General features: G+C 43.3%; 1 protein-coding gene across 7 annotated transcripts in view; it reads left to right on the top strand.

Moving 5' to 3' along the window:
* Positions 1-25152, top strand: part of SASH1 (SAM and SH3 domain containing 1) — a 913623-nt gene that overhangs the window by 853148 nt on the left and 35323 nt on the right. For 3 of the 7 annotated variants that reach the window (XM_029056633.2, XM_029056623.2, XM_029056641.2), the window contains 2 exons: positions 14930-15062; positions 20390-21225. In XM_029056633.2, the coding sequence (XP_028912466.1) occupies positions 14930-15062; positions 20390-21225 (969 nt within the window). Of the gene's footprint in view, positions 1-8140; positions 8413-14080; positions 14734-14929; positions 15063-20389; positions 21226-25152 lie in introns of those variants that run through there. The other 4 variants (XM_029056657.2, XM_029056663.2, XM_029056661.2 and 1 more) reach the window with 4 other exon arrangements.

Genomic DNA, 25152 nt, shown 5'->3' with positions numbered 1-25152 from the left:
CCCCGACCCCATTATTGCCCCCTGACGCTCTCCGGAGACTAGATCCTACTCCTTCCTCAATCCTACCTTCCTGTCACTACTGGTGCCATCGCCATCCCATCGTCCAGATTAGAGAAGGGAGATAGTGGGTCCCAGCAAGAGGGTGGCTCCGGCCTGGTGGCTCCGGCCTAGTGGCCCCTGCACTCCCTGCCCAGGGGGTCCATGCCCCCACTGGGTGCAGCAGGGAGAAGCAGGGAGGAGAATTGCCTCTTTCCCATGGTTTCTGTCGCCTGCTCAGCAGCTAGCCAACAGAGTGAAGTTTTGTGGAGCCTGACCTTGGACCCCGCCTGTGACATCATCACTTTACACTGCACGCCCAGCATAGTGTGTGTGACAGTAGGGGCATTCCAGTAAAAAATATTTCTGGTTTTGCTGCTAGGATTGATCCCAGCATCTAGCACAGTCCTTGGCAAATAGAAGCACTTAGCAAATACCATCACAAACTAACTGACCATGGCTAACTTAACTAGCCAGACTATAGACTGTAGACCATGGTCTGTCAGCTATTCAAAATGCATAGTGAAGGATTGAGTATTTTCTTATAGTTTTGATTAGTTTTTTGAATCCTGGAACTGCATGAATGTTGGAACAGTAGTCCAGCCTGTAGATACAATGGGTGACTGAACCGGGATAATGACCATTTGGATGGAGGGAAGAGGGTGGATTCAGGAAATGTTGTGGAGGAAAAATGGACAGGATTTAGTAATATACAGAATGTGGGAATTGAAAGAGAAAGTTGAATCCCAACATATTGCCACAGTTGCAGGCTTCAGAGATAAGGGAAGATGGTGGTGGTGTCAGGAGCAATGGGAAAGTTAGGTAGAGTGGGGGAAATGGGAGGGAAGATAAGGAGTTCAGTTTTAAACATTCAGTTTTAGATATAGTGACTCAAAGTGCCAGTGGGATATTTTTGTTCATTCATTCAATAGTATTAATTGAGCACTTACTATGTGCAGAGCACTGTACTAAGCACTTGGAATGTACAAATTCGGCAACAGATAGCGACAATCCCTGTCCAGTAATGGGTTGTAGATATGTTCACGTAATTTTTATAATGATAATTGGAATAATGGAGGTATTAAGTGCTTACTATATGCCAACCAGTGTAGTAAGTACTTGGGTAGGTTCATGATAATCAAGTTGGACAGAGTCCCTGTCCCACATGGGGTTTAAAGTCTAAGTAGGAAGGAGAACAGATATTGAATCCCCATTTTACAGATGAGGAAACAAGCATTGAGAGATTAAGCGACTTTCCCATGGTCAAAAAACAGGCAAGTCTCAGAGCCAGGATTAGCACCGAAGTCCTCAGACTCCCAGGTCCATGCCCTTTCCATTAGGCCATGCTGCTTTTATGCAAGGAGGCTTTTTTTGTTGTTGTTGATGCAGTAAAAAGCACTTAAAATTTGACAATGAGAGTGAAATTGCTGTATTATCACTATGCCAAATGACCGTTACTGTTTTGGATGTATGAGATTGCTTCATAGACAAGAGTTTTGCAAATACAGCATCTCTCTGGCTGCCATTTAGCATCTACATTTGGCTGGATGAGGATAGAAGCTTCATGTGAATAACTCACCATGCCTACTATATGAATCAGCCTGTAGGAGATGCCATTATAGTAATTTGGTTTCTCCTCCACCACCACCCAATCCCTTCTGAGACTTATCGCTTCCGGACAAAATTTTAATCAATCCCAGAAATGGAGACAACCCCCACCCCCACCTCCACCATCCCCACACGCCTTTTTTCTACTGTAATTGCCCTACTTGGCAGCCACACTTTGAATCATCTTTTTCTGTGGTAAGCCGAAATACTTTCCATTTACCACTTTCTGCCCTAAGAAATTGATGTTTCTCTATTCTAGGTTGCAGGAGAGTTTGTAATTCAAATTACCTTCCCTCCTAAGTGAGGGAACTGTATTGTTGAAGTCAACCATCTCTGACATTTTTAGGGAGGCTCCTTCACCCTGACTTACTCCCTTTGCTCTTCCACCTTCCCAGCCCCACACACTTTTGTACATATCTGTCATTTTATTTACTTGTATTGATTTCTGTCTCCCCCACCTACACCATAAGCTTGTTGTGGACAGGGAATGCCACTGTTTATTGTTATATTGAACTTTCCCAAGCGCTTAATACAGTGCTCTGCACACAATAAGCACTCAATCAATATGATTGTATGAGTGAATGGAAAGTTCATGGGACTAGGAGTTAGAAGACTTGGTTCTTGCCCAGCCCGGTCACCCAACCTGTGGTGCAACTTTGGACAAGTTCCATAACACTTGAAAAAAACATAGTCCCAAGAGTCAAAGGATCTGGTTTCTAATCTTGCTTTGCCATTTGCCTGCTGTGTGACTTTGGGCAAGACACTTAACTTCTCTGTGCCTCAGTTGCCTCAACTGTAAAATGGGGTTTCAAAACCTGTTCTCTCTCCTATTTAGAATGTTAGCCCCATATGGGACAGGAAGAGTGACTGACCTAATTATCTTGTATCTACTGGAGCACTTAGTAGTGCTTTGTACATGGTAAATACTTAAAGCACCACAATTATTATTGTTATGAGGTTGGTGTCCCTAGGTACTCCATTCCTGGGTCTAGGATTCAGTTGTTTTGGCCCTACTCATTAGGGGGTGTTTTGAGGAGGTGAAAAGTTCAAGACCCATAAGGTTAGGTAGTGAGTGGATTTGATTGCAGCAGCTACAGTATTGAAAATATTTTTAATAGGAATGAATCCATCTGCCCTTTCCCTTGTGGTGTTTAAGTTATGAATATGCTATAAATGTACATAGAACAATCACCCTTGCCCTAAAGAGATTACAGTGTCACTAAACACTGCCATATACCCAACATAAAAACTGAACACATTTCCTGTTAGAGTTGTCTTTTTTTTACTAGCCTTCCTACAACTAGTTAAAATGTGCAGTTGCCTAAGAGATTATTTCAGCATTTCACAGAACCCCTGGGAGAGAATGGAATCTCATATTTTTCCCATATTTCTCACAAAATCTCTCCCTAATTTCTGAGGGCAATGATGTCAACAGATAATGAGCAAAATATTTCTTACTAAAGAGACTTGAATCCTTTTCTGACTCTGTAAATAACACAATGTGTTTTATATTTTGCACATTACTTCTGGTCAGAAACTTTTTTTCCCTTCCTAATTTACTTATATCAGCAGGTCTCTTTTTGGTTCAATTCATTAGTCACGTTGCTGTCCATTTTTCACTGCTGTCCCCTGCCATGGCAATCTCTTTGCTTTGTTGTCAATAACATTTGGGAAAATGATAAAGCTTCCAAGAGTTGGCTAGCCAACCATATGGTGGGATAGCAACCGGCACGCTACCCCCAAGGTAGGGTGTGACCTCGGACTTTATCACTCCTGGGACCAGGTCAGGCGTGTTGAGGAGGATTGTGAAATCAAACTTGGAAGGCAGGCTATAGGATTACTGATGGGTCTCATGGGCTATTTACTAGCAACAACACCACACCACCAGGACATCTTAGCATCAATCTTTGGGGATATCTGCGTGAGATGAATGTGTTTTGGGCAGCTAAGTTTTCAGTAGAAAATGCCATTTTGAAGCTAATCTTCAAGGGACAAGCTTCATAATTAGCACTCTCCTGACATTAGCAATGACTGAGATTTTCAAATAAACCAAACTTCAGGGAGTCATATACAAATAATAATAAATAATAATTATGGTATTTGTTAAATGCTTATTATGTACCAAGCATTGTTCTAAGCACTGGGATTGATACAAGGTAATGAGGTTGCCCCATGTGGAGCTCACAGCCTTAATCCCCATTTTACAGATGAAGTAATTGAGGCATAGAGAGTCTAAGTAACTTGCCCAAGGTCACACAACAGACAAGTGGCAGAACTGAGATTAGAACTCACATCCATCTGACTACCAGGCCCAAGGACCTGGTTTCTAATATATCTCTAGTCCCATCCAACCTATTGCCAGAGCTCTGATGTCATCCTGTGTCCCAGATTGACAGAAAACATTTTAGACTTCCTCTACCCCAGTCCTGCCTCAGGCTTGGGTAGCCTTATGTCAGTGCCCAAAGATCAGTAAGATTCAGTTTAGGAAGAGGAGAAGGAGGGATAGCAGCCATCTCTCTAGGTTACAGATATCAGCTGTGCACACATGGTCCCCATTCCTCAAAATCTTTCAGTGGTTGCCCATTTCTTCCTGCATCAAGCAGAAACTCCCAACCACTGGCTTAAACGAACTCTCCTGTGGGACAGGGACTACGTCTGATCTGATTATCTTGCATTTACCCCAGTACTTAGTGCAGAACTTGACACATAGTAAACACTTAACAAATATTATTTGTTACTATTGTTATAAACTCTCTCCCTATATTCATCAATGCTCCTTTCTTACTACATCCCAGTATCACTTTTCTCTGCCTTCAACCTAACCAACTCATTATGCCCTACTCTCATCTCTTCCTTCTGCCTGAAACTCTCTCATCTATGCCCTGCAACCCACAGCTTTCCCCATCTTCAGACCTTTCTGAAATCCTATCTTCTCTAGGATGCCTTCCCTGACTCATTTCTCCTCTCACCTTGTCTCATCTTCCCAACTGCCACCTAAGCACTGACTACACACATATGTACTCACAACCACCTTTAGCTGTCTTGAACATACCTATGACTGAAGCACTAACCTACATTTTTACTTCTCCCTGTAAATTATTTTAGCCTCTGTGCACCCCTCTGGATTGTAAACTTCTCAAAGGTAGGAACTGTATATGTGAACTATTGGCTTCTTTCAAGTGCTTAGTATAGTAGGCACTCTAATTTTTTTTGTACTTGTTAAGCATTTCCTATGTGTCAGGCACTGAACTAAGTGCTGGGGTAGATACTGGGTAATCAAATTGGACATATTCCCTTTCAATCAATCAGATTTATTGAGCACTTACTGTGTGAAGAGCATTGTGCTAAGTGCTTGGGAATGTACAGTATAACAGATTTAGTAGACACATTCCCTGTGTATATCAATTTTATAGCCTAGAGCGGGCTTACAGTCTTAAAGTCCAGTGTCCTAGGTAGGGTTCACACTCTTGATCCCAATTTTACTGATGAGGTCACTGAGGCATAGACCAGTGAAGTGACTCGCCCAAGGTCACACAGCAGGCAAGTAGCAGAGTTAGGATTAGGACCTAGGTCCTCTGACTCCCAGGTCCGTGTTCTTTACACTAAGCAACACTGCTTCTCACTGCTGCAGACTCCTTCTGCTACTGATAGATTGATTAGCTGCTGAGCCAGTAAGAATGTATTCACCAGCAAGCTACAACAAATTAATCGATGGCTTATTAAACACTTACTCTGTGCAAAGCACTGTACTAACCTTTTGTATGTAAGTAGCCATGTTCCTGCCCCAAAAAAGCCTAAAATCTAGGAGGGGAGACAGACATTAAAATAAATTACACAGAGGGGAGACAACTGAGTATAACAATATGTACAAAAGTGATTTTATTAGCTTGAAAATGATGTTGGTATGCTTAGGCTGTTAAGACAGGTGGGATTTGTTGACTTCCTCATTTTTTAATCAACCTGCAGTCAACGTTGTCCAGGCAGAAATATATGTTGTGTCTCATTGAAAATGGATGTGAAGGTAATTAGAAAGCTATTTGAGAGTTAGCAAACCTCTTGATGATGCTCTACCTCATATTTCTTTCTGTTTCCATGCCTGCAAGATGCTGGTGTCATGCTTCTTTAGTGTCTAGATGAGTTAGAGCAAAGATGAGAGTAATTGTCCATGCTCTGCACACCGTAAGTACTCAGTAAAGATGACTGATCTCTGTAGCAGTCAAACCTTGGGCATCAGTTATATTTGTTCAAGTTTGGTCATGTGCTAATATGAATGAAGATATCTGCTGAGAAGCATCGTTTGACATTTTCCAGGATCAAACTTCTAGGGTTCTGAAAGTAGTGTGGGGCTCCAGCTCCATTTTAATAGTAGTAATAATAATTGTGGTATTTGTTAAGCATTTACTATGTGCCAGGCACTGTCTTAAGTGCTCGGGTAAATACAAGGTAATTGGGTTGGATACAGTCCCTGGTCCACATAGGGCTCACAAACTTAATTCCCATTTTCCAGCTGAGATAACTGAGGCCCAGAGAAGTAAACTGACTTTCCCAAGGTCACACAGCAGACATGTGGCAGAACCAGGATTAGAACCCAGGTCCTTCTAACTTCCAGGTCCGCTAAGCCATGCTGTCTCTCTGTATGCTTGGAAATGTGTTTACCAACTCTGTGGTAATGGTCTTTCCCAAGCGCCCAGTACAATGTTTTGCACCCAGTAAGTGCTCAGTAAATGTCATTGACTGATTCGTTGATTAGTCTTTCAGAACCTGATGGGGTCATGCCAAGGAATAATGTGGAAACTAGTTCTTTCTTGTCTGAACAATTTGGGCTTGGGGAGTGGTGGGGTCAGAAGAGCAGAACAATGGGACCCAAAGAGGACAGGATGGCTGGGTTCCATTCAGTGCTTAATTTATCAATCATTGTGTCAGTCTACAGGACAGGAAGCCTAGTTCCATGTGAATCTGAAGTGTAGCTAGGGCAGCTGTGCAGGAATCCCTCTCATAGCAATAATGATAATACTATAATGATGATAATTGAGGAATTTGTTGGGCACCTGCTATCTGCCGAGCACTGTACTGTGCTTTGACACAGATACGAGATAAAAGATGATCAGGTCGCACATAGTATCTGTCCCACATGGAGCTCAGAGCCTAACAGTAGGAGGGAGTGCACCCTGGCTGAGCCTGTTTCCCCTCTCTGAAATGTATTTTCATGTCGTATTCCCTGCCTCATCTCACCACTGGACCATAAGCTTATTTGAGGGAAGGGATCAGGTCTACCAACCCTACTGTATTGTACTCTGCCAAAAGCTTAGTATAGTGCTCCGCCCACAATAAATGGTCAATACATATCTTTGCTCATTGTATGTAGATCTTACTAAGGGGAAGAGGTTGTGACCAACAGAAATGGAGTCTAAGGTCACTTATGGAGTTGCAGCCTAGAACCATCATGAGAAACAGCGAGACATAGTGGAAAGAGCACGGGTCTGGGAATCAGAGGACCTGGGTTCCAATTTTGACTCTACCAAATGCTTGCTGTGTGACCTTGTACAAGTCACTTAGCTTCTCTATGTGTCAGTTCTCTTTCTCTCCCTTCTACTTAGACTGTGAGCCCCATGCAGAACAGGGGCTGTGTCCAACCTAATACACTTGTATCTATCCCAGTGCTTAGAACAGAATGTAGCACATAGTTAAGCGCTTAACAAATGCCATTAAAAAAAAAACCCACACTAAAATAGGCTACCTCCCTAACTTGAAGAGTCCTTGGTTTGAAAAATGGATAAACTCTTGTTCTTTCCTTCTGAGGTTTGAAATTCAATTAAAGTTAGGGTAGTTGTTTTGTGTGTTGGACTTGGCTATGCGAGTCAGTCTTATGTGTACTGCTTTCAACCAAAGCAACAGTATGTGCTGGATATTCCCCAGAGGCCTTAAGGAAACGACGAGGCTGCCTCGAAGCACTGTCCCCAGACACAAACCGTAAGGGAAAAAGAGGATTCAGCAGGCTGAGAGGACAATGAGAACAGTTTTGGAGGAAGAAAACTCACTCCAAGTGAGTGTAACTATAAGAACAGAAAATGGAAAGGACGGTTTGAAAGAGTGATCGTTCTCCACAGGGATAACCAAAATCACAAGCTTTTATTTTGTCATTTCAAAAATACCCTCCGGAAGGCATCTATTTTCAACAGGCAGTTTTCCTGCAGAGGATCTTTAGGAGACTATCTGAAAAAAAGATTTTCTTTTTTTAAGTTGGTGCATTTCCTCTAGTGGTCTTCAGCAGTTCTTTTTTCAGGATTGGTCCTTGTCCTGCCTTTGCACAGATTCTCTGTCTTTCTTTCATCGAAATTCCATAGACAGTAATTAAGGAACTGGAGGCCAGCAAGAGGTCACTGAGCCTTCGTCAGTGAAAACAGGGATTGTTTGCCATGTACAACACTCCCTTTTTTCCTTGTGGTGAATAGAAGATTTGCTTAGAGCCGATGACTTATGCCTTTCTTGAAAGTTATGCAGTTAGCAAGTTACGAGGGAATCGGTCAGTGAGGAGAAAGCAGCTAATTGAGGCCAGCATCGTTGTTGTTTTCATGTCCTCTGTCTGGGCCCGTTGGATAATGTAACTCGGGAGAGGTTTTGTGTGTGGACTGGCACTCTTGTTTAACACTAAAAGGAGTGCCTGATCCGCACTTGGAAGCTACAACGCTGACGGGACAGGAGTCAGATTCAGGGAAGTTGGGGGCGCTCTTCAGCACCGAGCCTTAGGCCTACCCCATGCCGAAGCCGGTAAGTCACAAAGTGTACATGGAGGAATGCAAAGATGTGCTTCTAATTTTGGAGAGAAGAAACTTCTTCACTGTTCTTGGACATCACACTGCTCTTTCGCATCCTTGATTTATCTCTTACTTTTCTTTGATTTATCTCAGTCTGTTTTCCTGTTTATTCCTCTCTCTGACCACCTCATCCACCCTTCCTGGGTGACATTCCTGACTGTTGTTTGGCTGATGATATGGATGATTTCTTTTGGGACGTTTCTTGAGCAAAGAGAGGGTAGCCTTGGATACTAGGATTGCAGAGATGGTGTTTTGTTTTGTTGTTCTTGTTGTTGTTTTAATCCCGGAGGATCAGAAGTAACATAGGGCTATGCTGTGGCCTCATAGACACACTGTAAAGGGATTTGTTTCCCTAGTCTTCTAAAAATAGCTGCATTATTAAAGTGAACTAGACATTAGAAGCACATCCGGCTGTGTCTAAGATTTTTAAAAAATGGATGCGAACATGAAGCTACTTCCCAATGCCATTTTAAAATATTGTGCAGTTTTCTGTTTCTGGACCAGAGGAGATTAAGACAAATGATCTGGCTTTGTGTGACATTTAAACTGAGGAGCAAAGATAGAAAGTGGTGAATGAATGTATTTTGCAAACAGCATTCTTGTAAATCCCATTCAGTAAAATGTCTTGGTCAGGATTGGTCTAGAAAGTGAATTGCTACTTCATCATCATTAGTGGTATTTACTGAGCACGCATTATGTGCACGGTGCTTGGGAGAATACAGTACAATAGAGTCAGTAGACTTGTCCCCTGCCCACAATGAGCTTATAGTCTAGAGAGTGAGACAGACATTAATATAAATTAATAATTTCTAATATATTTTGTAGATATGTGCATAAGTGCTGTAAGACTGAGGGTGGGGTGATTGTCAAATGCCCAAAGGTCACAGGTCCAAGCGCATAAAGTAGCCACTGCCTCTATATGGCTCCCCGCTTGTTAGCGAGTGGTAATTCTGTGCGGGAACTGCTGTGCCATACAGGTTTGGGGGAAGAAATGTGCTGTGGCATCCTGACTGTGGGAATCGTTTGACATAAATGATTGGGGTAGCCTTGTTCCCAAACCTGCAACAGCAAGTTGAAGTTTAGCCTTTAATAGCAGTTTGGTGTGGAACAGATGCAGCTGGCTAAGTACTGTACCAATCTCAGTATTTACAGATGCTGTTGATTTTGTTCCTGTTTCCCTGTAGTCCTTCATGTGGTTGTGTAATAAAGGCTTCTCCAAGCTGGCTCAATGTCTTCTGTATTAGAACATTGCAGATGTGTTGAGGATGCACTTGTTCCAAAAGAAGCTGAGAACGAAGAAGGCTCCGCCTCAGTATTCATGCCAAATGAGCCCCATAGGTTTCTCATTCGGCACTCTGGCAGCTGAATGGTGCACTATCTCTTTAAAGCAAGTATAATTTTGCGTATTGACTTGGTCAATTTGTTATGGTTTGAAACTGTGGAGCCAGCTGTCTGCAAGCTGATGTAATGTTGCTATGGAAACAAGAAAGGAAACACTCCGGCATTTACCACAGAATTACTACATATAGCACTAGCCAAAATAATTAAAAGTTGAGCCCATGTGGACTCTCTGGTGGAAAAATCTACAGCAGTGAGGCTGAAGTTGAAGCTGTTTCTATTTACAGTACTCTACATCCCCTTTTTCTCATCGTTTGGGATATGTGGGTTACCCTTCTCTGGTGCTGCTTGGGCAGGGGGTGGTGGGGAAGGAGGTTCAGATGATGGAGCTCAATTTGTGATAGAAGGGAGCCGTACCATAGCAAAATTCAGTGTGATCCAAAAACATTATGTTGCATGCAGAGAAACCCTTCTACACAATAGCCCCTGGACTGCCAGGTGGCTCTGACCGCAGGACACCTACTATGTAGAAAATTACAAAAAGCTGTTCTTTTCCAATAGCCCAGGAGACCATTCCCTGCAGGAAGCTATTTATTGACATTCAGGTTTTCTTCATTTCCTCCTGCTCTGAAGCCTTGTTCGGGAGGAGTCCCTGGTTGAGGGAGGGAAGGAGGGAGACTGTTTCGGTATATCTTCTATTGTTTTCTAGAGTTGCTATGTCCAGAAAATAAGGCCAATGGAATGGGGAGCAGGACTTTAAGTCCTCCCATCTCAGTCACATTTAAAAATCAGATCTAAAGATGGGGATTTTAGGTTTCTTTCCCAGTGGAAAACATATGACATCAGTTGTCACATAAAAGAAGCAGCGTGACCTAGTGGAAAGAGCACAGGCCTGAGAGTTAGAGGGACTAGGTTCTAATCCTGCCTCTGCCATATGTCTGCTGTGTGCCCTTGGGCAAGCCACTTAACTTCTCTGTTTCTGTTTCCTCATCTGTAAAATGGGAATTGAATAGCTGTTCCCCCTACAGCTTACACTGTGAATCCCAAGTGGGACAGGGACTGTGTTCAAACTGATTAACTCGTGTCTTCCCTAGTACTTAGAATAGTGCTTGGCACATAGTACGGGCTTAAGAAATTCCATAATTAATTACAACTGTGATGAAGTGGTATACTTTCCGTGCTGCACCATTTCCCTTCAAAACAGTCGTGTTCTGAATTTATATTTTTCCCCTAAGGTAGAGGAGAAGCATCATCTCCTCTTTATCGGTAGACGTGCTCCTTCAGATTAATTTTGAAGCTGTCAAGAAGATACTTGGCCCGAAGGAGACCTTCCCAAAATGACTTCATATTCATTTAGCATATCTTATCTTAATCTCCTGTATAGTTGTACAGTTGCTCCTAATGTGAAAAGTTGCAGCTGGGGCAGTATTGTCTAGCATCCAAGGGCAGGGCACTGAAAGGAGAAATTTTGACTCGATTTGGAACACACACCTCCAGAATCTTTTTCGGGGAAGTAAAAATAATGTCGGTTCAAAGACCTATGGAGTTCATGTTTCGCCAAAGGAGATGCAGCGTTTGACAGATTTAGCAAGAACCTGAACTGTATAATATTTCGCAACAAAATAAATTTGGGTGGGGAAAAACGACCTCGAAAGGAGTTGTTGCCTGTAAATCTGGTGTCATGATTTAATTATGTCTACTTTCTTCTCCAGAGATTTTGCTGACATGGTGTACTGAGCTGCCATGCTTTTTGCCTTTTTAAGACATAAAACAGTTCCCATACTTGTTTCCTATAGTTCAGCCCTCCCTTCTTCTGATCTGTACATCCCTGTTACTGTACTCACTAAAACTATGATGCGCTTTAACCTTTAGTATCCCCAGCTTCATCTTGAAGAGTAATTTAATATTATTTGAAGGAACCTGCAGTTATTTCATGCTTTTTACTTCCGACTTACTGTTAAGGTTAATTTAAAAAAAAAAGGCATTGTAGAGTATTTGCAGATGTACTAGAACTGTGCAATTAGAGCATTTATGGATTGCCATGCTTACCCTTCTTTGAAATCATTTACTTTGTGACCCATGATGGGAGATTTAAGGGTTTAGATGATTGGTAATGTGGTGTCAACTCTGAATGATCATGGAGAAGGTTTTTCATTGTGGGGTTATCCAGCTTCTGCGTCGTCGTCTTCTTCCTCTATCTGCTAATCTTTGTAGCTGCTCACCTTTGATCCATGCCGTTGCTCATGAACACTACGTCAGAGAGGTTATTAGCACATCCACCTAACTGGGACCCTAGGCAGTAACAGAAAATGAGAGAATTAAGCCAGTCTCCTGTGCTTGGTGTTAAGTGTTTACCACGGATGCAACAGCAGATTGGTGCCGGGGAATCAGTGGGTGGTGGTATCCTTCAGGACTTCCAGGGATTTGTATGGTTTGGGGGTGGGGATCACGAAGCTGCCATTCCACCCAACTTACCCTCCCTCCCCTATTGCCCTGACATTTCAAGCCCTTCCCCAGCAATTAGTCAGTGGTGATTACTGAAGATTTACTGTGTGCAGACAACTGTATGGAGCACTTGGGAGAGTTCACTAGAGTAAGTAAACCCCATCCCCTCCCTAAAGGAGTGTACAATCTAGGTACCAAACCAAATAAACCTTGGGACATTAAGTTTTGCCATCATCTGAGGAGGGCTGCCAGGGGGGCCATCAGTCCTTGGGTGTTAATTTGTCATGGTATGGGGAATAAACTAGGAGGTGGAGGAGCCTGAAACTACATTATACTTTTGGAGTGTAATGTAATCAAATCCAGCTAGTGTAGAGTTTATACTTGTCCTGCACTCCTCTCTCTGCTCTACTCTTCATCTAGCCAAGCCATTCCACCCCACTCACCTTGCCAATCATATCCCCAGTGGGTGCCCATTGCCCATCTCCTATATCTAGGCCCAATCTAGGGCCGGTACCACCCTGCTGTCATTGAACCCTTCAGGAAGGCATGGAGATGGAGAGAGAGCAGTCTCTCCTTGTGAGTCAAGGCAGTGAGTTCCCCAGGAGCATCGAGCCTGACCAGACCCCTGCCAGTTTGAGCCAAAGTGATTCCATGTATTGTCCAAATTTAGTGATGTCACTAGCGTTCAAACCACTGCTTTCTTTTAGGATAGTTGGCTCCAGGGGAGAGGGGTCATTGCTGATTTTTTCATGAAAGTGGGGCTCCAGTGACCTCAGAAACTACCAAAGTGGAGGCAAGGGCAGGATAGGGAATAGAGGGGTGAAGGGGCTCAATTTTATTGAAGGGGAAAATATAGAAGGCTCACTCTGCTTTCACTCCTCCTGGCAACCCTATCCTGTATTTCCATTCACCCCCTTCCCACCTTCTTGGGCCCAGCTTTCTGTCTTGAACTCTCCCTTCTTCTTCAGCACTGAACAGCCCACAGTAAAGATGTTTGGACAAACCAGAGATCCAGATAAGTGTGGGGAAAGGGCGGGGAGAGGAAAGGCATATAAACGAGATTGTTCTGTGTTGGCTGAAATGAAGTTTTAGTATCATCCCTGGAATAAGTTAAACATCCTATTCTTGTCCCCCAGCTCACGCACAGTCAAGATTTGGTCCTAATCTTGACCATATGTAGAGCATTTCTCCAAGATTGCAAAATGCTTTGAAGATACATATTATTCCATTTCATGTTGGGAAAATGATTGATTCATGGTTGAACGGAGAATTGGCTAGGAATGAAATCCAGCACCCTTCATTCTTCATTTTTCCACTTTGTCCTTTAAACTGCTATTCTCCAACTAATTGATGTCCAACTACCGTATCCACTGCAGGATTACTACTGCTGGGCTATTTTTTGCCTTGAAAAAAAGCCTCTGCAGTCTTACTTGACTGTCCTTTAAAAGTCCTTTTTAACCCTGAAATGATGAGGGGGAGTGTGTGTTTATGGTGGATTTTTTTTGGAGGGGGAGGTGAGAGGACAATCAGGGTTTATTTTAAGGGTCTACTATATTGCCATGGCTTTGATGAACTAAGTTCATTACAAGGAAGTGGAGTAAGGATTGCCACATTTTTAGGATGTGAGGGATTAGATAGGATTGTACATAAAAAACAAAGTACGGTATACAGCTCGTGCATTCCTTCAGCTGCACTCTGCACTCCCTCACCCGGAATGTTTCGTGTACAGTGCCAGTGCTGTGCTGTCACTTGGGGAAGAGTGATTTTTTTCTTTTACATTTTGAGAAGATAAAACAGAGGAAGTCACATATTGAATGTTGGAGCTGGCTTGGAAATGAAGCTCTCATTTAGTTCACAAGGAGAGAATTGTTTTAGCCTGTGTCACTGCTGCTAGAGAGTGAATTTTTTTTGTCTCTGTAATGTTTGATACTTGAGGGAAAACAGCTGGGATGGAGCATACTTGATCAGATGTGAGACGAAACGGGATGCTGGGGAATATGGACTGTACTATATAGCCGAAAAGGTCAGCATTTTCCCTTGGTCACTGTTGGAGGAATGCTGGGTCTGGCCTCCTGCTGGCTTTTGTGCGTCTTCAGAAAGAGTCAGAAGGGGGAGAGCGGTGGCTGCAGAGTGGCAGCTCTTTCTGTCAGAGCTGGTTGAAGATTGTCTTTTGCATCTCGTCCCTTCGCCGCCCTGCTGTTTTTATTTTTCTGGGACGACTGGAAAAAGCCAACAGAGCTTGGGTTTGGAGAAGCCGTTGGTGACCACGCGAAACGACAAGTTCTGATGGGCCAGACAGATGAGTGCCTGACCCAAACCACAGCAGCCGAACTGGAATTACAAGCACAGCCCTGGAGAGGAAAGCCCTGCCCGAGCCACTTGAAAGGAGGACATGGAAGTAGTTGAGACAAAATGCATGGAATGCAAGGGGTGGAATTTATGTGTGTCAGTGCTTAGGACTTAATTTTACACAGACTTAGATGTTAAAATGGTATGTGGAGCCTGCTAGCCCCGGCCGGTCACTTAAAATCCTCTTGCGATAGTGCCTGTCAAAATCGGGGCCACCGACTCCTTGAAGAAATTGTCTTGCTTCTGATTGGTCTTGGGATGGGGTTAACTTGGTGCGGCATCAAGGATTAAGCCATGGAGCAATTATTTGATTAACGTTTCCTTTGTTTCTTTGCCAGTCAAGAGAACAATCGGATGATGAAACAGAGGAGGCGGTGAAGTTTAAGAGGTTACACAAGCTGGTTAACTCTACTCGCAGAGTCAGAAAGAAACTAATTAGGGTGGAAGAAATGAAAAAGCCCAACACTGAAGGTAAAAAGCAAACTGCACGCTGGTTGTTCCAAAATAAAACCATTTGGGTGAATGTTTCTATTAAAGAGTGTCTTTCAGGAAGAAGGACCGTGGGCCAGGCTCTGGGTAAGAGCTCTGGAGAGGGTGGAGTGTGTGAGTAAGGTGGTAGAACAATGTCATAAAAACTCTGAGAAATAGGCATTGTTATTAGAGAGGAACTGGTAGCACTCTACTTGGTTTGATTCAGAGAGAGAAATGTGTCATATGTGACATCAATATTGAAGATCCATTTATGCAAATCTGCTTCTCAATATCGGGGCTGTTCCTTACCACGTTTTGCAGCATGTTCACATTTATTTCTATGACTTTCAATAGCGTGTGAGGTCCACCATTTAGAAAAATATAATTGGACGCGGTTCCCCTCCAGCGGCCTTAATCTAAAATCTTGAAAAAAAAGTTGGGACAGCAAGAATCTGCAGCATGCAGGCATTTAAAATGTCCCTACAGATTTCTACACAGTATTTGCTCCCTTTAAAAAATTTGACATTTGAAGTCTCTCAGAACTTCAAATTCTCATGAGTCCTGACAGTGTTAAAGAGATGCAATCTTGTCTGCCTGAGATGTCAGAATGACTGAAACATATGTGCCAACTGAGATGGGAATCTCTTCTCTTCATCTTAATGAAAAGTTACTCCTTTAGACTGAATTATACTAATTTATCAATATTCCTAACCTTTCTTCCCAGTGATGTGAGGAAAGCATTTAGTGAGTGTTCCTTTTCACAACAGCTGAACATCCCATAAAACTCTAAACTCCATTTTTATAAAACGATGCCTGTCAGAAATAAAACTTTGAGTTTGCAGCATACAATAAGGGCATATGGATCACTTGGCTATTTGAGAAGATAGCTATATTGAGCATATCTGTTAAATATGCACTTATTTTGTCTAAGGGGAAAGAGTCCTTGGCCAATTAGAATGAACAAAGCCTTTTAATGAATTAATGTGTTCATAAAATCTCTGTCAAACAACTGCTAAAGTGCGGGAGTTCCTGTTGTTTTGGGGTTTTTTTTAATTTTTAATTCAAATTCCCCAGAGACATTTTGTACTAAGTTACAGAAGTCGTTGTGTTTTCAAGTACTGCTCCATGGCTAAATTCAGAAAGTTGGGGTTTTAAGGATGAAAAAGTATTTTGGAAACAGGACCGCCGGGTAAACCTGGCCTGGCCGCATAGGGGAGGAGCCACTGGGAGCCAGCAGCCCTGGGTGGGGGCTGTGGAGATGTAGGAGGGTGAAAGTCCTGAAGTCTATAGACTGTAAGCTTGTTGTGGGCAGGGGATGGCTATGTCTATTATATTATATTGTACCCTCCTAAGCGTTTAGTACAGTTCTCTGCATGCAGTAAGCACTCAGTAAATACGATTGACTGACTGACTGAAGTCAGGCCTGGGAATTTGGTGCCCCCTCCTCTGGGGTTCAGCTCGAGCCATTTCTCTGGCATAAGAACAGAGATTCCTCCATGCTCTGGAGGCTATTTGTTAGCCTTACAGCCGCATCGAACAACCCATCATGAAGAATCCCCAGAGTGACCTAGGGATCCCACTGGGGTTCTGCCTTGGCAGGGAAGGAGCCTGGATTTCCCTGCTTGGTTTGGGACATCCGTGACTATGAGAGCCCAGAAAGAGGGAGCCAGTTCCATGAAAGGGGCTCGGGCACTATCAATCTGGGACCTAGCTAGCTTCCTTCTCCCTTTTAGACCCAAAGTCCTGGCCTGAGTTGCTAAGGTCCTTTTCTGGACCTTTGTCAGCCAAGTGATTTGAGGGGAAAGTGAGCTATGGTCACTGTATTTTAGGGTTTTGTTCGTTCAATTCAGAGGCAGTTGTACATGCTGAGACGCTTGCCACTCTGAGTAGTTTACCTAAGTGCAAATCTTAGCACAGCAAGGATTATTCTTGAATCCTAAAATGCTTTCAGTTCCCCAACTCGGCAGGGGTGCTGGGAATTCCCTTTACACAACCTCTGACTGGGGATAGGGTTGCACAGCCTCAAGTGGGCTAATCCCCCCCTTGGCCCAGTGGAGCAAGGGAAATGAATTCCTTGTTCTGCCATAAACACTGACTCACTTTTAAACTGTGACTAGTCCGAGCTCTGCCATTGGCCTGCTGTATGACCTTGAGCAAGTCACTTAAACTCTCTGTGTCCTAGTTTCCTTCTCTGTAAAATGGGGATAAAATGCTGTTGTCCCTATTTTATAGAAGGTGAGCCCATATGACTGTCTGTTATGAATATCGGCTATCTCAGAGCTCAGCACAGTGTTTGGCTCATTGTGCTGAGCGCTTAATAAAAGCCATAAATGTTATATGAGCTACACTGTAGCAGGGCCAATGTAGTTTTTGAGTGTCAGCTGTACAAGAAAGCAGCATTGGGATTAAAATCCATGGAACTACTTAAGCAACATCCCAGAGGCCATTACTTCCAGAAGCTGCAGAATTCAGCCTGGTGCTTTTAAATACCACAGATTCCTTTTAACCGGAAAATTACAACTTACTAAAAATTAATTTTGTTGGCTTAAAGGATTCTTTAAGCAGTTTGTGCAGCCTAGGGCTGTAATGCAGGTTGTAATAACCTCTTGGTCTTCGAGAAGTCTAAACTTTCTCCATTTCTGTATATCCATCTCCTCCTGGTCCCTTACCTCTGGATTCATACTTGTGGCCCTCATGATAACTTTAGAACAGTTCGCTGCCCTTAGTGGGTGCAGCATGGCATAGTGGTTAGAGTACAGGTCTGGAAGTCAGAAGATCATGGATTCTAATCCTGGCTCCAGTACTTGTCTGTTGTGTGATCTTGGGCAAGGCACTTTACCTCTCTGTACCTGTTACCTCATCTGTAAATTAATAATTGTGATATTTGTTAAGCACTTACTATGTTCCAAGCACTGTACTAAATACTAGGGTGGATACAGTCAGGTCCACATTCTCAGTTCCCATTTTACAGATGAATAAATGCTATCATCGTTATTACTATAACTCAGTAGATGTCTTGGACCCTCTGGGTCACCTTGGCCATTCTGTGAGAGATCTTCAGGGCTCATCAGTAAGTGTAGATGAATGACATAACTCCTGAAATCTTAAAACTGAACAGGACTTGCTGGATTTGATCAACTACATCAGCCTCCTAAGCAATGCCTATGCCTCAACTGTTACACTTAGTGCTGTCTTTTTGTTCCAAATACTCCTGTCTGATTTTCCTCCCTAAAGTTCAGCTGGTGGAAAGCTGTGGTGCTAGAAAAGTTTCCTTCTTATAATTAGAGAAGCAGAGTCAGGCTTGGTACACCCACAGCTTGACCTACTTCTTTTCTTACGACTGTTCTCATAAAATGAGTTCCTTTCCATTGGTCCTGAAGGGCTTCATAGCTACCTGGCACCAGGGACTGCTTTAGGGCAGGGTTGCAAGTGGAAACAGTGAAACACTCAATGTGTCTGCTCACATGCCAGTAGCTAGAATACTCTTTTGTCTCACTGCTTGTATAGCAACATTGATATGGATGGGAATGTTTGGCTGTGAATGTAGGATTCCCCGAGTTGTTTTTGGTTTGCCAATTGGACCTTGTATATTCATTGAGTTGTGAGGTAGATATTACCCTTATCGGAGCCTCCATGCCAATCTCTCAGTTATGGAGGTTGTTCAAACTGTTGCCTGCTGTGTGAGTTTGGGCAAGCCATTTAACTTCTCTGTGCCTGAGCTTCCTCATCTCTGAATTGGAGATTAAACACCCATTCTCCTTACCCCATTGACTGAGAGCCCCATATGGGACAGGGTCTAAGTCCTATCTGATGATCTTGTATCTTCCCTGGTTCAAGCACAGTGTATGGCACATTAATAACAGCATAACACATACCACAATTATTATATGTGTTACTTAAATAGCATTATTAACAACTTTATGAGGGCATACCAGGATGGGTATGGACCTGAAGGAAGGGCATTTCACAAAGGAGGAATGATTCTGACTCCCAAGCATATTAGGGCTGAGCTTAATAAAAGTGGGAAATAAAGTTACTTGTTAAATAATATTAAAATACCTTGCAAACAGCTATCTTTGTATATTTTCATGGCATTTTAATAAGCGGGAATACAAGAAGCCTGCCCTTGGGTAAGGGATTAGAAGAGATCAGGGATCACCATAGGAAGTCCAGGCATCTGAGGATAATTTCACAACTAGGGAGGAATGGAAGCTTATAGATTGCAGCCATCTCTGAAAAGCCATAGACAGAGATTAGAAATAAGAGTAAGCTTGAGAGACCTCTATATTATAATGGGCTAATTAGGGAGCAATTCCAAAACACTTTGATTAGAGTTTGTTCCAGATCCTTAATGTGTTTCCCAAAAGTTTGGGTTGCTTTGTTTTTTTGTTTTGTTCTGTTTTGTTTTTCAACGTATAATCAGGATGTGTTTGGGGGAATATTAAACCGATTAGCTGTGTGTGGCCCAAGATCTAAATAGAAGGTATACACAATTTGATGTCAGTAATGTGCCAGGTCAAATTTGGGCCTGAAATAATAATAATAATGTTGGTATTTGTTAAGCGCTTACTATGTGCTGAGCACTGTTCTAAGCGCTGGGGTAGACATAGGGGAATCAGGTTGTCCCACGTGGGGCTCACAGTCTTAATCCCCATTTTACAGATGAGGGAACTGAGGCACAGAGAAGTTAAGTGACTTGCCCACAGTCACACAGCCGACAAGTGGCAGAGCTGGGATTCGAACTCATGAGCCCTGACTCCAAAGCCCGTGCTCTTTCCACTGACCACAGCCAGAAGCTGAAACAGTAGCTTGGCCTGATTACTACCAGCCAATGGCCTCTCCCTCCTGAGGTGGATAGAGAGAGGAGGCAGACAGGTCCTCTGGCGTGGCAGAGGCTGAGCAGTTGACCTGAGGCCATGTATGAAGCACAAACACTTGGCATAGCCCTTCCTGGCATGCACACTAGCGGTGCCATTCCCTTATAATTACTGTGGTAAGCACCTACTAATTGCCAAGCACCGTGCAAAGTACTGGAGTAAACAGATCAGCTACAGTTCCTGTCCTCTATGGGCCTCCCAGTCTAAGAGGGAGGGAGAAGAGGCAGTCAATCCCCATTTTTACAGATGAGGAAACTGTAGCACAGAGAGTTGAAGTGACTTGAAGATCACAGAGCAGACAAATGGCAGGGCTAAGATTAGAACCCAGGTCTCCTGACTCCCAGGCCTGTGTTTTTTTTTTCCTGAGCCTTGTCGCTTCTCAGTGTGACCCTGGTCTAGCACAGTCAATAAATTCAGTAAGTGCTCATGTTGATTTTTGTCCCTGTTTAGGTGTGGAAGAACAGCCTCTTGACAGCTGTCCAATCCTGGACGACAGGTCAGCACTTTACTCTGGAGTTCACAAGAAGCCATTCAGTTGTGATGGCTCCCCTGAACAGCCACCAGAGGAGGATTCGGACCCCCTGACCCCCTCTCCTTCGTCCAGCAGCCTAGACACCTGGAGTACCAGCCGCAAGCTGGTCAAGACCTTCAGTAAAGGAGACAGCCGGGGCCTGATTAAGCCTCCCAAGAAGATGGGGACGTTTTTCTCCTACCCAGAGGAGGAGAAGGCTCAGAAAGTCTGCCGCTCCCTCACTGATGGGGAGATGAGGAAGGGCCTTGGCTCTCTGAGCCATGGGGTAAGTACCGAGAGCGTTTGCTTTTATGACAGCAACAGACACAAGCACCACCTTCTGGTGTCCCTAGAGGAGATTCAGAGTGTCAGGAAGCAAATCCGGTTGAAGAAAATGGATACTAATTATTCCTGTTCCAGAGCTTTCCTCTGCCAGCGCCCTTCCAGGAAAGGAATATCAGCCACAACTTGTGACCTCCAGCTGCTCCGGCAGAAAGCCAAAGGAGGAGGCAGCTGTGGCTTCCCCAACAGAAGGCTGAGAGGTCGCAACTCTGTCAGTGAGTTCAATATCACCTATGTGGTGGAGAGAAGTCTGTACAGTCACCTCAACCTGACCCAGCTGGTGCGTCCTGTAACTGACAGGACCCTGAGTAAGGCTGACAAGCAGGACCTGAGGCGGTGCTTGCTGGAGGAGGAGGAGGCGGCCAAGAGAAAATGGGCCGCCACAGTGGACCGCTGTACTAAACGGGTTCTTTTGAGAATCCACCAGAAGTCTGTGAGTCAAAAACTCAGTTGTGAAGGTAGCCTTGCGGTTTCCATGGGGATGTGGCTAAGCATGATCAACTTCCTTCTGCCATTCCACCATCTCGTTTTACCTTCTCTCACCCAAGCTAACACTTTTTCTTCCTTCTTCTTCCCTACCCCCTCGGCTATACCCCAAATCAGTCATCTGACTTTAATTATCATTTTCTTCTTGGTTTTTTTCTTACCAAAGAACCTAGTGTTTTTAAATGAAAATTAAACCACGTGGGAGCTCCATTACAATTGGAAGAATTAACATCATTCTTTTGATGGTTATTTGTCCTGCCAGGGTATATCGAAAGCTACTTTGTGATGGACTAGTTATAAAAGGGCATCTTGGTGGCTTTTTTTGGGTCGGCGGGAGGAGAGGGGCTAGAAGAGAGCCTCTCATCAAATATTGAATCAGTGGAAACCAGCCTGATAGAAGCTTTCTGCAGTTTCACATACCAGTTTGGTAGGTTTTTAAAGAGAGTTCTGGTGAGCAAAGTTCCTTTATGGTGAGGAGAAAAATCCCACTTAGATCCCCGTTAGAGGGGGCAAAAAAATCCCAGTTAGAGGGGGCAAAAAAAAAAAGCCCATTAGGTTGTCAAGTATATCTAATGATTTTGGATTCTACTTTTCATTCCAAAATGTACATGATGGGTAGTTACCAGGGAGACTGAACAGTTGTTCTCCACTTCTAAAGACACACAAGAAGTGTCTGGATTAAACTGGAATAAGAGGGATATTACAAATTGAAAAAAAAACAAAAAACCATTACCACAGATTCTGACCTGTTAGAAATCTGTTGAAGAAGAGAGGGTATTTAATTGGAAATTAATGTATAATGTCAAAATCCTCCATTTTGGGAAGATTTGCTATTATTAATAATGATAATAATATATAGTGGAATTTAAGTGCTTACTATCTGTCACTGTAAGTGCTGGGGTACATTCAAGTTAAATCAGGTCAGATAGAGACCCTGTCCCATGTGGGGCTCAGAAGTCTAAGTAAATTTAAGATTTACTTTATCTAATTTTCAAGATTCCTTTAACCGGTTTGGGTTATTTTAAACTTTATGACCTTTGTAATTTCTTTAATCAAGTCCCTTTCTATTATCCTGAGAATAATCCATCATCCAAAAGGCAGCGGTCTGCCCTGACCCTGCCAGTGTGGGCCTTTCATCATGTATGAACACAGTGGTGTAGATCTGTAAAGAGACCTCAAGGTCATCTGCCTTAGCCCCCTGCCTTGGGCACATAAACATTTAACATTCAAGAGAGATGGTTGTAAATCCTATTTTTAAAGGAACAGGATTTTCCCAACATCTCTTTGTAGCCTGTTCCAATGTTTAATCACCCTTACTGGCAAGATGTTCTCCCTTATGTTGAACAGATTGTCTCTTGCTGCGTGTTTCATTCCATTTCTCCTTCTGCCTTCTGTGAAAGTGGAGAGTAACTGGTCAGGCGACTCCTTGTAATCAATCATTCTTTAAGCCCGTTAGCTTCTTCTTTGCCAACCTAATTAACTCCAACCTTTCCTTGGACATCTAGATACTATCATTTAAATTATTCATTCAGTTCATTCAATGGTATTTATTGAGAGTTTACTAAGCGTTTGGGAAGTACAGTTCAGCCACAGAGATAATCCTTGTCCACAGTGGGCTCACAGTCTCCCATCTGGATACTCTCCGGTTCCTTCTCAACTTAAAATGTGATAAGCAAACAGCTCTTTTAAGGTTGAGTACTCCATAAGGACAGTCCTCCTCCCACATTAGGTGCTCAATGAGTACAAGTGATTGCTTCCCATTCCTTGTATGACACCTACTTGTTGTACTCCGCAACTTCATGTTGTGGCATCCCACCACCGATGCCTTTTGCCAAGTCCGATTATGATCTGGCTTGAGCCCAGGTTAGCAAGTGGAGACTTGCTAGCTGCCCTGGAAGTAGGCGACGTGACAGAGAGGAGGAAGAGGAGTGAGTGGAAGATGGGCGGAGGAAGCATTTGGTGCTGCCATCTCTGCGGCTTACTGGTCCTCCCCAGGGTGATCATGGGAGGTTTGGGACCAGCATGTGTGCAGAATTTCAGTTGACATTGGAAGTTCCCCAAAAGGCCATTTCAGCCATAGAACGAGTTGGTGTGGTATTGATCCCTCCCTACCCATATTCAGCAGTGGGCAGAGGATAGCAATGCCAGATTGGTGAGTCCCTCCCCACCCCCTTCTCTTCCCCAGTCTCATTCTCCTTCTCCCTCTTTCCTCCTTTCTTCTTCCAGTTTCTTTCCATCTTACTTTTTTTTCCTCTCCGTCTCTTTGTCCCACTCTCCCCCTCTGCCCCACCTATCTAATTCTATCCTCCCTTACTCCTCCCCACTTCCTTTGAAGCCCTGTCACTGTGAGGATCTGTCACTGTTTGGGTAAACCAGAAGCCTGGACACTTGGACCCTATATTCACTAATAAATAGTCCTTGACTGTACACTCATATACAGCTTGATTTGCTGTGAGTACCTTGATGCATTCCTGAGCTTAATCAGCCCTTCCCCAACTTCTGTCTATGTCATTTATTTCTTAACCCTAGTTATCTGAATCTCTGGAACAAAATCATTTAATGTCATTAATGCAAGTGCCTCAAATTGAGGCATATAGTTTTATGATGACCAGTTTATGATGACACTAACTGTGGTGAATGACATCTGTCCAGCAAGACTGTCCCTACAAACCCAGCATTTCTAAGTTGCAGCAATTAACCAATATAGAGTGATTATTTCTTACTAACATCAAAGTGCACCTCCCGGAAAGGCAGTTTTCAAAAGCAGGGTATTCCTTGAAGATGGTCTCATTCACTAGAAGTTGCCTCACATCTCAACACACAGTCACTAGACCACAGGTTCTTATAGCCAACTGAGAAGCAGTGTGGCCTATTCAGTAGAGCGTGGACCTGGAAGTCAGAAAGACCAAAGTTCTAGACCAAAGTTTTGCCACTTATATACTGCGTGACCTTGGACAAATCACTTTACTACTCTGTGCCTCAGTTTCCTCATCTGTAAAATGGGGTTTATGACTGAGTGCCGCATTTAGGACATGGATGTGTACAACCTGATTAGCTTTTATCGGAGAAGAGAAGAGAAGCAGCGTGGCTCGGTGGAAAGAGCACAGGCCTGGGAGTCAGAGGTCATGGGTTTGAATCCCAGCTCCGCCACTTGTCAGCTGTGTGACTGGGGGCAAGTCACTTAGCTTCTCTGTGGCCTCAGTTACCTCATCTGTAAAATGGGGAGTAAGATTGTGAGCCTCACGTGGGACAACTTTATTACCCTGTATCTACCCCAGCACTTAGAACAGTGCTCTGCACATAATAAGCACTTAACAAATACCAACATTATTATTATTATTGTATCTACCCCAGCACTTTGTAAAGTGCCTGGTACATAGTAAGTGCTTAACAAATACCATAAAAAAACCCTCTTAGAAGTGAAGTGAATTAGAAATAAGGAATTGTTTTACTAGAAATCTAAAATTCAACTTGATTTCATACTGAGGTTTTTCTCCTCAAAAACAGTGTTAATGGAAGATTTATATCCACTTTAGAGAAAGAACTTTAATGAGTTTTCTCTTTTTTTAAGGGTCCATCCAAGTTTACTTCCACCGCTGGTTACTTTAAAATCTTTCCTTTCCACTCACTTTGCACCCAATTCTTTTTTTTCCTTGCCAAAAGCTGAACAACTTCTTATAACCTACAACCTAGAAAACTCTTATCTTCTAAAAATGTGGTTTGTGCTTAGCTGCAATCTCAAGGAAATCGCAAGTCCTCTGCATCTGGTAGAAATGATCACCTACGTTGTCTTCTTACCATTTTATGTGGTCATTTAAATTTTGTTTCAGTGGCCTGGGCATGCGAAACTCATGTCCATTGGGGTTTCTTTTAG

Source organism: Ornithorhynchus anatinus, chromosome 2 (assembly GCF_004115215.2).
Source record: "Ornithorhynchus anatinus isolate Pmale09 chromosome 2, mOrnAna1.pri.v4, whole genome shotgun sequence".
NCBI classification, from domain to species: domain Eukaryota; kingdom Metazoa; phylum Chordata; class Mammalia; order Monotremata; family Ornithorhynchidae; genus Ornithorhynchus; species Ornithorhynchus anatinus.
This window is presented reverse-complemented; position numbering and strand designations above follow the sequence as displayed.